Source organism: Crotalus tigris, unplaced genomic scaffold (assembly GCF_016545835.1).
Source record: "Crotalus tigris isolate CLP2741 ecotype Arizona unplaced genomic scaffold, ASM1654583v1 scf7180000018523.1292444, whole genome shotgun sequence".
Lineage (NCBI taxonomy): Eukaryota > Metazoa > Chordata > Lepidosauria > Squamata > Viperidae > Crotalus > Crotalus tigris.
The window spans coordinates 682,453-694,831 of NW_024097056.1; the positions used below are offsets into that span (position 1 = coordinate 682,453).

The 12,379-nt window shown below is 39.2% G+C and overlaps 1 protein-coding gene across 4 annotated transcripts in view; it reads left to right on the top strand.

The window, feature by feature from the left end:
• CACNA2D1 (calcium voltage-gated channel auxiliary subunit alpha2delta 1) overlaps positions 1-12,379 on the top strand; it is a 336,443-nt gene that overhangs the window by 280,432 nt on the left and 43,632 nt on the right. For 2 of the 4 annotated variants that reach the window (XM_039353434.1, XM_039353435.1), the window contains exons 16-20: positions 1,682-1,750; positions 3,019-3,093; positions 4,229-4,303; positions 9,441-9,491; positions 11,193-11,264. In XM_039353434.1, coding sequence (XP_039209368.1) covers positions 1,682-1,750; positions 3,019-3,093; positions 4,229-4,303; positions 9,441-9,491; positions 11,193-11,264 — 342 coding nt within the window. The remainder of the gene's footprint in view (positions 1-1,681; positions 1,751-3,018; positions 3,094-4,228; positions 4,304-9,440; positions 9,492-11,192; positions 11,265-12,379) is intronic. The other 2 variants (XM_039353436.1, XM_039353437.1) reach the window with 1 other exon arrangement.

Sequence of the window (12,379 nt, forward strand, 5' to 3'; positions counted from 1 at the left end):
GAGACGAGTGACTCTAAATCCCTCACGCATATATTTTGGACTTCAAGTGTGTGTTTGCATTTTGTTAGCAACGTATCAAGAACTTTATGGCAAGGATTTGGTGTATTTTCCTACAAACAGGAAGTTCCTTATCATGTAACGGTTCCCTGTTGCATGAATACATTTTCCCCAGATAATAGAAGAAAACATGGAAGCTTTAACATGCATGCTTCACGATCACTGGATCACTTCTGTTTCTTCTGTAACTATTCAATTAGACCAGGGGTAGGCAACCTTGGCTCTTTTATGACTCGTGGACTTCAACTCCCAGAATTCCTGAGCCAGCCTGGCTCAGCTTGGAAACCTCTCCCTTTCCCTTCAGCGTGGCTGGCTCAGGAATTCTGGGAGTTGAAGTCCACGAGTTATAAAAGAGCCAAGGTTGACTACCCCTGACCAAATGCCTGAATTTTGATCACGTGACTGTGAGGAAAAATATTTAAATATTTAAACCAGGGGTCTTCAAACTTGGCTCTTTTATGACTCGTGGACTTCAGCTCCCAGAATTCCTGAGCCAACATGGCTCAGCTTGGAAACTCTCCCTTTCCTCTCAGCATGGCTGGCTCAGGAATTCTGGGAGTTGAAGTCCACGAGTCATAAAGCGGCCTAGGCCAGAGGTAGGCCACCTTGGCTCTTTTATGACTCGTGGACTTCAACTCCCAGAATTCCTGAGCCAGCATGGCTAAGCATGGAAACCTCTCCCTTTCCTCTCAGCATGGCTGGCTCAGGAATTCTGGGATTTGAACTCCACGAGTCATAAAAGAGCCAAGGTTGCCTACCCCTGAACTAGACTTTTCCAGTTCAGATCCATGAGCCTACACCTTGTGCAAAAGAATAGAGTACAAATAGAACAGGACAGGTACAGACTTCAACAGATAATTAGGATTGCAGAAAAAACAATTGCACCCCATCTGCCTTTCACTGGGGACTTGTACATTGCAAGGGTCAGAAAGAGGGCTGAGAAAATATCTACAGACTCCTCATATACTGGACATAAACTATCTCATCTCCTCCCCTCAGGATGCCATTATAAGGCATTGCATGCCAAAACAATTACACACAAAAAAATAGTTTTTATCTCCCATACCATCGCTCTGCTAAATACCTAATTCCTACAGCACTGTTTTTTGCCTAAGGATATTTAACCATGTAGTAAGGCTGTATTGCTATTATCCTTCTCATCTTATCTTCTTATCTTCCCTACTACCTCCTGCTGTTGGTATCTTACGATTTATCACTTGTTGTTTGTATCTTATGATTTATGAACAGTGACTTACCACTTTGTTGTTTGTATGTACACTGAGAGCTTAAGCACCGGAGACAAATTCCTTGTGTGTCCAGTCACATTTTTCAGTCAGCATAGACTCATTTTTCTGGAGACCACAGAGTGTGATAGGGTGGGGTTCAACCCTCCAAGATGGCAGACATAGTATACAGAGGGCCAAGCCTGCATTGTGATGTCCTATTCATTCTCCTACAGATTGTGGAGGTTGCTGTTTGTTTCCTTCATAAAAAAATGTTCCACGTTATTTCACATTTCGTTCAAAATGACGTTTTGGGAACTGCATTTTGAATCGTGACTTCCATGTTTATGGTTACATTTCGTTTTCAATATAAAACAGTTCTCCCTCTGATTGATTTCTAGGAACTTGGATTGGTCATTTCCGGAACTTTGCCTGTCTTCAACTTAACCAAAGATCAAAATAATGTTCAGGTAAGCACCTCACGCAATCCTGGAGTGACAGAAAGCTTCCATATCAACTATAATCAACTTGAGGTGGAAACCAATTCATGCTTTCTGCAATGAGCTTGCAGTATTATGTGTCTGTCGAGCACTGAGGAAATCAGGAGATTCAGGCAGTTCAGACAAGTATAAAGATAAGTTTAAGCTCTCTACAAAAATCTGACTAACTAACGGTCAAGAGAAATGAGTCAAATCGATTTTTTTATCCAAAGAAGAGAATAATATCTGACCTTGCTTCTATTTTGAAATTGCTTCTGGATGTTGTAGTTTTTGCAACGAAAAAAGGAATGATGCTTTGATTTTGTTTTTGTTTTTTTGCTAATTAGATAGGTTTATTGTTATGGAAATGGCTTGTACACACTGTTGTGTAAAATCTAAAAAGTTGCGGCGGTAAAAAAAATAAACTGATCAAAAATTGAATTAAAAAAAAGCAGAGAATTGCGTGGGAGATTAGAAAGGCACTCAAGGAGGGCTGGAAAGTAGATCTCTTGGGGGCACACAGGGACTCATGACTGATGACATGTTTGACCCCTCTCTCGGGCTCAACCTGGTCATCTCCTACAGCATCTCTGTGCAGAAATAAGTCCACAAAGTTACGTGAGATTTAACGTAGAGACTGCAGCTTGTATATTTTTCAACCCAAATGGATTATGAGCAAGTTTACAACATTTGATTTGGAAATCATCTAAGTAGATTTATACCTGCTGTCTCTTTGCTGTGGATCCTCAGACATAACTTCCAGGTTTTGTTTGTTTAGCTTCGTGTGTGTGAGAGAGAATGAGTTGGCAACTCCCTTCAGATTGTTCTGATATTCTGTTTAATTATATGTTATTTCTTTTTGGAGATTGGGAGAAGGTTACAACTGACTGGGCTGGCATTATTGTTAAATGCCTTACTAATAAAGTATACTAAGGCGTCCTCATTATGAATAACACACAATGAGACAAAAAATAAAATTAAAAGATGCCGGATACATGGAGGGCATCTTCCTTTGTTTCCAACCCAGGAGTGTACACACGGTGTACACACATTATTAAAGCAAACGTAAGGCTTTAACAATTAAGAGACTTAAAATCATGTTAATTACTGGGCACCGCGGGAGGAATAGTTATCTCATTAACACCTGGAATATGCTAATTTGCTCTTAATTATTTTCGACCTCCTCAGAAGAGAAATTGGCTTGACTCATTGTGCTACCTTTAACCCTCTAAAAATAAATCCGTCTGTTTCTTTGCCAGAACCAGTTGATTCTTGGTGTAATGGGAGTTGATGTGTCTCTAGAAGAAATTAAGAAACTGACCCCTCGATTCACCGTAAGTTTCCCCTAATATCTATTTTTTAACTTCTGCTGTAGCTTGGATCCTCTTTAGGGTTCTCTTCCAGGCTATCTAGCTCCACTGCCTGGAAGTAAAATAATAATAATAATAAAAAAATAAAATTATTTGCCCTTTCCCCTATTTTTGACCAGCTTTGGGGACATAACTTCCCTCTTTAAGCAGGACCAACAAATGTTCTCGGCTGTTGTAAGTGACTTGGAGGGGATGGCTGTGTGCCATGGCTTTGAAAACACGACAAGGAAGGACCTATTAACCTGATTGCTCTCTGCCTTCTGCTTCCTTTATCGCCTCTGCTTTAGAGCATTATTACAATACGTAAACAATCTCATTTTTGAACTGAAGGCCTTCCCCTTACATAACATGCATGATGGGTCGCTGGATTTCCGAAGGATGAAGGCTGGAGCAAAATGTAACAGCTTAATTTCCAGGATTATTTAATTCATCTTTTTCTGGAGCTGTAGTGAGCAATATTAAAATACGTTCAGATACTTCCTTGCCGAGCATTTTCCAGTTGGGCCATCTCTGGATACGGCCATTGTGGCTGGGGATGATAGATCTTGTAATTCAACGCCCCACCAAGGAAAGTTGCATCAATTCAATGTTAGCATTGTTCTTTAAGATAGGAGAGATAGTCCTTGACGTACGGCCACAATTGAGCCCAAAAATTTGTGCCGCCAAGCGAGACGCGTGTCCAGTGTGTTTTGCCTCATTTTATGACCCTTCTTGCCACAGTTGTTAAGTGAATCACTGCAATGGTTAAGGTAGTGACACCGTTGTTAAGTGAATCCGGCTTCCCCATTGACTTGGCTTGTCAGAAGGTCACCCAAGGGGGAATCACGTGACCCCGGGACATTACAACCGTCATAAATATGAGTCAGTTGCCAAATGTCTGAATTTTGATCACGTGACCCTGGGGATGGCTGCAATGGTCATAAGTGTGTAAAATGGTCATAAATCACTTTTTTCAGCACCTTTATAACTTTGAACGGTCACTAAGGGAACTGTTGTAAGTTGAGAAGTACAGTACGAGCATGGTTAAAGTCTCCAGCTTTTCATTAAAATGCAATTACAGGGGCCAATGCATTACAGTTATGTTTCTTTTCCTTAACAGCTGTGTCCCAACGGTTATTATTTTGCAATTGATCCCAATGGTTATGTGCTGCTTCATCCCAATCTTCAACCAAAGGTATGGAATATCTTCTGGTTGCAACTTATCTCAATTTCTGTTTGGTAAAAGGCATTTTAAAAAATCAGTCATCCCGAAGATTTTCAGCTTCTCTGATAACCTTGGGGCATGTTCAGAAGATCCTTTACTTTGATTTTATGCTCTGAAGCTACACGGTCCATCTTTCTGTTTACTAAGAGGGGCAAATGCTGAGAGTAAAATCCTGCTAAGGAATTCCAGGCCAGGACAGAAGTAGCTAAAATCAGATTAGGATAGGGGTAGGCAACCCTGGCTCTTTTATGACTTGTGGACTTCAACTCCCAGAATTCCTGAGCCAGCCATGCTGAGGGAAAAGGGAGAGGTTTCCAAGCTGAGCCATGCTGGCTCAGGAATTCTGGAGTTGAAGTCCACGAGTCATAAAGCGGCCTATGATATAGGGCAGGGGTAGGGAACCTTGGTTCTTTCCTGACTCGTGGACTTCAACTCCCAGAATTCCTGAGCCAGCCACACTGAGGGGAAAGGGAGAGGTTTCCAAGCTGAGCCATGCTGGCTCAGGAATTCTGGGAGTTGAAGTCCACGAGTCATAAAGGAGCCAAGGTTGCCTACCCCTGGTCTAGGACATTGTTTTGATTTCAAGATCTAAGGAAAGACTGTTTTATATTTCTTCAGTTTATTGTCTAATTTCTTTGGTTTATTGCCCACTCCTTTTTTTTTAAATATATATATATTCTTATTTGTGTACATGCTGAAGCTGAATCTTGAAATGTGTGTGTCCTTTTGCCTGTCCAAAAACTGAAAATAGTCTTTGACAACTGCTCTTTTGCTCTCTGAGTTTAACACACACAGAATTATTATGCAGACTGACCGACATCTTTAGTAAACTCTACTTGGCCTTATTTATAGTCACATGTACACATATGCATGATTTTTACATTTTTTTTTCTAGCAGTTTCCCAGCATTGTTTTCCTTCTTTAAAGGAGGTGACTTTAAAAGTTCATTTTCAAGCTGGTGGAACGTGTCTCCAAAATTCTCCGACTAGTTGTCTGATGGCAAATTGGAGGGACCATTTCACTGAGTGGGAAAGCAGTAACAGCAGAAAAAAATAATAATCATAGAGCTATTTGAAGAACTCAGCAACTGTAGCGCTACATTAGTAAGTCCAGTCAATTTTCTAGGCAATATTTTTGGGATGTGCGGCCTTCTTATAGTTGATGGAAAAGGACAGGTCCAAAGTCAACCTTCTGGCTTTGTTCCAAAGGAAAGACTATCTCAAAGGTGTTTTTCCAAAAGGCAACTTGATTTTTGTGGTTTTCTCCTTGAAAACATTTCACTGCTCATCCAAGAAGCATCTTAAGTTCCGAACTGAAGTGATGAAGCTTCTTGGATGAGAAGTGAAACATTTTCAAGGGGAAAAAAAAATCAAGAAAAGCACCTTTGGGACAATCATAACCTAGATCAGGGGTAGGCAACCTTGGCTCTTTTATGACTTGTGGACTTCAATACCCAGAATTCCTGAACCAGCCATGCTGACTCAGGAATTCTGGGAGTTGAAGTCCACGAGTCATAAAAGAGCCAAGGTTGCCTACCCCTGACCTAGATGATTGAGAATCTCCAAAGACATCAAGGCAAGGCTCGTTGTTGGTTTCTTTCTCAATGCCTCTAACAACTACACCAAAGTGGCTTTTACAATTACTCATCCTACTACTATTACCATCATTGTCATCATGACGATCACCATATTTTTATTTCCATTCTCTTTCCCTTTCATACCCCTTTAAAAGATTTCTGTTATTCAATTCATGAACACTTTTTTTTTGCTTTATTGGCTGTACATTTAATGAATTCAAATTTATTATACTGCTTTGGCCCTCCCACCACCATCCAAATCAATGCATGGTTCCCCTTTCTCTGGGATCTGACTAGCTGCACAATCATGGTAGGTTTCCTATTCTTCTTTCATGGTAGGTCTCCATCCTTCTAGCTTATTCTCTGCACTGGTGCCTTCCCATATACATTATTTTTTTTTTAAAAAAAAATCCCTTATGTTGGGATCCACATGGAATCTAGGAAGAGTAGCCTACAAGCCAGACAGAGTCAGAAATTTCCTCAGCTTACAGTAATGGCCTAATTGGAGATATTGTCCCAACGGGTTGCTGACAGGTTGGAAGAGCAGAAAAACCAGAAGGATAATCTCTCCACCTTTCTCATAAGGACTGAAGCATTCACCAGTCAGGATGACCTCCTTAGCAATGACTAGGAAGAGGAAGGGATTGGTGAGAGCAACAATATTGTTGATGCTGTTTTGGGCCAACTTAAGAAGGGAGGAAAGCATTGTATCTCAGTGGTGGAGAAAACACCATTTAAAGTCTATAGTTCTGGTCTGCTAGCCAGACTCCAAATATATTGCTGTTCAGGTGAGTTGTGGAAACATCCCTGAAGAGTTGGAAAGAAACTAAGTTGGAAACTAAACAGGGAGAGAAGCAACCTATAACTAAGGAGAAACTTCCTGACAGTTAGAACAATTAACCAGTGGAACAATCTGCCTCCAGAAGTGGTGAATGCTCCAACACTGAAGGTTTTTAAGAAGAGACTGGACAGCCATTTGCCCAAAATAGTATAGGGTTTCCTGCCTGAGCAGGGGGTTGGACTAGATGACCTCCAAGGTCCCTTCCAACTTTACTATTATTATTATTATAATAAAAGCAGGTTGATAGCTCCTGTTATCTTTCCACATAACTCTTCTGGGTGACTTCCCTAAGTCCAGAACTAGATGGTAGAAAGCCAATTGCTGTCCACTCTATTCCCTCTTTCGGTTCATCTACAACAGTGGCTCCCAACCTTTTCTACACCCTGCACCCCTAGAACGCTTCTGATATATTCTCGCACCCCTTACAAAAGTTCAAAATAAGGACAACGAATTATGCATATACACTATAATTTTGAAAGCCCAAGTTTTCGCACACCCTAGAGCAGGAGTAGGCAACCTTGGCTCTTTTGTGACTCGTGGACTTCAACTCCCAGAATTCCTGAGCCAGCCACGCTGAGGGAAAAGGGAGAGGTTTCCAAGCTGAGCCATGCTGGCTCAGGAATTCTGGGAGTTGAAGTCCACAAGTCTTAAAATTGCCAAGGCTGAGGACCCCTGATATAGGGCAGGGGTGGGGAACCTTGGTTCTTTCATGACTCGTGGACTTCAACTCCCAGAATTCCTGAGCCAGCCACGCTGAGGGAAAAGGGAGAGGTTTCCAAGCTGAGCCATGCTGGCTCAGGAATTCTGGGAGTTGAAGTCCATGAGTCATAAAAGAGCCAAGGTTGCTACCCCTGCCCTAGAGTATCATCTTGCACCCCCAGGGGGTGCAAGCACCCCTCGTTGGGAACCCCTGATCTACAAGGAGACTCTCTGCTTTCAAACAGTTGGACTAGAAGACCTCCAAGATCTCTTCCAACTCTATTATTTTGTTATTCATATGCTGTGAAAGCCAACAATCATAGTCCTGTCCAAGCCATTTTGAACCCAGTTGATTAGACTCAATGGATCTGTTTGAAGCAACACCATGAGGAAATATGTTGGGAAGATGTTAGATTTTATGAAAAATCTGTGTTGGAATTAGACACTATTGAATGTCACTTAGACCTTTACCTGTCACTATTTAATCTGTCTTTGTGTGGTTAGGTGGGAGATCAGCAAGCAGGTGAATATTATTCAGTAGTAGGATGCAGGCCACCCAGATAAATAAAAACCATTATCCAAAGTCAACATAGGCTAGCGAGAAGGTTGTTCATTATATTTTAGATCTTATTTAATCTATCCTTTAAATATTACTCAGTAACTCATACATCCTCTGACATGATAACTCTGAACGTATTAATGTACTGGAAGTCTTATTTAGTTATCACTAGTTTTTTTTTAAAATTAACTATTTACAGTTATGAGCTCTTCAACTCGGTTTCTTCCAAATGTTTTTTTTAAAATCTTGAATGCTTTTTAAACTCAAAACATGTACAATACAACGGAGCTTTTTATTTATAGCCAGTGTGTAGCTTTGATTCCCCAAACAACAAATCATCACTGTTTCTGAAACTCTGACAAGCCTTTTGAAACATGACCTATTTTTTTTTCCTGCCAACAAATTCATACTAAAACAGAGTTCTGCCACTGGTTTGTTTGACTTGCCAGCAATTTACATCAAGCTCTATTTATCTTTTTTTTTTTTTAAAAAAAAAAATATCACTCAGCTTAATGGTACTTACATCCAAGTCCGTGGGGTAGTCCTGCGGTCCTTTTTCTCCTGCAACTATTATTAGAATAAAACCCTAACCCTAAAAGTTCTGGGGGGGGGGGAAACCTTTATTAAACTGAATGATCTGGTTTGTGGGTTAGACTATGAAAATACAGCCACCTACTATTGAACTATGGCTACAATTACTTACACTCGTATAGTACGCTACATTGTAAAATAGATATCCTTCTGCTTTGATGTTTTGTTTTGTTTTTAAATTGGATGTCTTAAATTTGATCTCGTCATGCAAGGCGGGAGACTCCTGTCCAAAATTAGCACAGATCTTTTTAAAACAGGAAATTATTTTAAAATAAGCTCTTGTTGAAGACCAGGGAGAATTTCCAAACAGGGGTTTGAAGTGGTGCAGGGTTTCACAAACAGAATGGAGTGGGTGAAACGCAACACCCCTGTGGTTGTGTTGATTTCCACTGCACCTTCACTTGTGCATAGAGCAAAGAACGCCGTGAAAATGCCCACAGGGAATGAAACAATACATATGTGCCAAGTTAGAACCCACACATACATATTTACAGATTACTATGAAACTGAAGGAAAGAATTATTTGGTAACCAGCTAGTTGCTAATATAGTAGGGAAGTAATTTGATCCCAGCTTCTCTTTTTCTGTTGAGTAGCCACTCAACAGGATTTATCAGTATTGAGTTGCTGGATTGAAGAGGCAGGTTGCACACAAAGAGAGGAAACACACAATTACACTTATACAGTAAGTCTCCATCCTGTTAGTTGAAGTCCACAAGTCATAAAAGGGCCAAGTTTGAAGACCCCTGGATTAGAAGAATCAGGATGCTTAGAATTAATAGAAACTGATTGCCATAATGGTGTGAAAGTGTTGAATGAACCATTGTTGTTCTGTTGCTTTAGCACATTGGTGTGGGCATCCCCAAAGTTAAACAAAGCAGACCCTATGTCCAGGTAACTATGAATGGAGGTGACTAACAATGTGGTTGAAGCCAAAGTTCTGTTTAGCTCACTGGGAGAGCTCTAAATAGGCTGTTTAACCAGCAGCTTCTCTAATGCATGAAGCTCGCAAAATTAAGGGTGTAGATCAGGGGTAGTCAACCTTGGCACTTTTATGATTCGTGGACTACAACTCCCAGAATTCCTGAGCCAACTGGCTCAGGAATTCTGGGAGTTGAAGTCCACGAGTCACAAAAGAGCCAAGGTTGACTACCCCTGGTGTAGATGCTTGTAGGATACGTTCCTTCAAGTGAGAGCATCTGTCTATTAACTTGAATTAATGCTTTATTCTTTTTGGAGAAGCCACAAAAGACAACAGATTAATTACTGCCTTGTTATAATACTTGATGAAGGTTTACATTTGGAACTGACTATTGATAGAATTCTAATGTAGATATTTCAAGAATTTCAATACCACCCTTTTGGCTTTTTTTTTTTTTTTTTTGACTGTGCCTGCAAACACTCATGCAGCCAAGTGAAATCAGGGAGGCCTAATTTAGTAGACTAATTTAAATGCTGTTAATTTCAACAGAATTACTTTTCTGAGCATGATTAGCTCTTGAAATCCATATTTGCGCCTTGCTTATAATTGGTTTTTTTCTCTCTAACAATCTTGTCTCGGGTGCATCACACATGGCTTGTTTCTTCTATCTGCATGCATGTCGGCGTTATTTAAATTTTGTTCGAGTTCGCAGCATGCTTGACACAAAAGGTTATGACTTGCAAATGTTACATGCTGACTTTTAAAAAACATGCCATTGCTTTTTATTTTTTTTAGTCCTGTTGATCTATTCTAAGTTGATTCATTTCACTGTCAGATTTCACAGTCGTTTGTTTGGATGAACACAATTTTAGCAATTGTAATGTCACAGGAGGATGTACAAGTAATTTCTGTTGATTAAAATTGATCTATTTCATTCGATTTGAATATTCTCATATCTGAGATATGATATAGCATATATAATACCTTAAATGCTCTCTGTAAAAAACGGTGAAGACATTATCAATCTAATAAAGTAGATTATATATTTGGTTCCAAATGAATATAAGTAGCTAATTTTCTTTAGCATTTTGGTGGTCGTAGTGAAGCCACATGAAGATGAATCTTTTTAATGTAGACATTAAGAATTGACTCAATTTTTAATCTACAAAGTTAGGTCTTTATTTCCTTTTCTTTAACTGTAGAAATACATTTCTGTTCTTTTTTTTTAATTCTTCCTTTTTGTCCATCCTGCCCCTTTTATTTCAAAATCGAGTCTATTTCCAACTTTGTATATAATGAGGTCTTTGACTTCCAATGTTCCTATTCAGAAATATTATCATTTCCCCCCTAATACTTACAGAATTATCACTACAAAGTTGTGTTTGTTTCTTTACTTGCATTTTCTGGATGTAAAATGTGAATTATATTTAGAGCAAGGAAGGAATCTCCCAATACTTCCTCATCATGAAACCAAGCAAATTAATTCCTGTTTCCCCAGTTCTCTCTCTCTTTTCAAATAAATTAATGATGCTTTTTAACGAAGCCTATTTCCTAGTGTCTATATATGTAATTGTAATGGTTATATGGAAAGGTAAGTGAATTTAGTTTAATAAGTTAGTTTTAGATTAGCAGCAGAATATGCTTATTATATGCTGCTTTGAAATCTTCTTCAGAATCCCAAATCTCAGGAGCCCGTGACTCTGGATTTTCTGGATGCTGAGTTGGAGAATGACATCAAAGTCGAGGTACGTTGGATTGACCATTTGGGATTTTTCATGATGGCAATACAAGTCAGTTCTGAAGCAAACGCAGAGGTAGGCAGCCATCTTAGGCATTTGGGGCTAAATTATTTTTATAGCATCTGATTTTTCTTTTGTGCCTCTGGCTGACCAGTATCCTTAAGGCAGCATCCTTCAGAAGAAATCTGTAGGACTATTTTATCATGAAGGAACTAGGCAAATGTCCTAATTGTCCTCCCGATTTCAACAGCAAATTTACGGGAAGGAGAAGTTTCAAAAATTAAGATGGAGGTCATGACACCGTGATCAAACTTTTGTCCTTTTAGGGACAAGGGCCAATAACACATGAACTAAGGGCTGGAGTTTGATTCTCTGCCATCTTGAAGTGTTTGACATTCCTTCTCCTGGACATCTCTGATAGGCAATACTAATAAAATGGTTATCCAGTCAGCTTGCATGATCTCAGAGACAGTCATTTCTTACTATAACTCAGACAAAGAGTTGGATTTTAATTGTTTTGCCTCCTGGAGTTTTATCTGTTTGGCTATATTAACATATCACCATATTATAAATGGTTGGGTTTTTTTTAGCCAATACAGGCACAAACAAGGGGAGGGGGAGTCATAAAAACATATATATATATATATATATATATATATATATATATATATATATATATATATATATATATATATATATTTTCAATGATGCAATCTTCGATCTCCGGGAAGAGTATACTCCAGAATTTAGATACAAAGGTAAAAGATGAAGGAACAGAACTTCAACTAAGATTTCAAATAGGAATAGAATAGAATAGAATAGAATAGAATAGAATAGAATAGAATAGAATAGAATAGAATAGAATAGTTGGAAGGGACCTTGGAGGTCTTCTAGTCCAACCCCCTGCTCAGGCAGGAAACCTTATACCATTTCAGACAAATGGTTGTCCAATCTCTTCTTAAAAACTTCCAGTGTGGGAGCATTTACAACTTCTGGTTGTTTGCAAAATGTCATTTGCAAATGTCTGCAAAAGACATCAGATATTGATCAAATCCATGGCTCAATTAATTGGTTGGGAAGAAGAGAAAATAGAATCAGAAATAGATGAAATATATAAAATA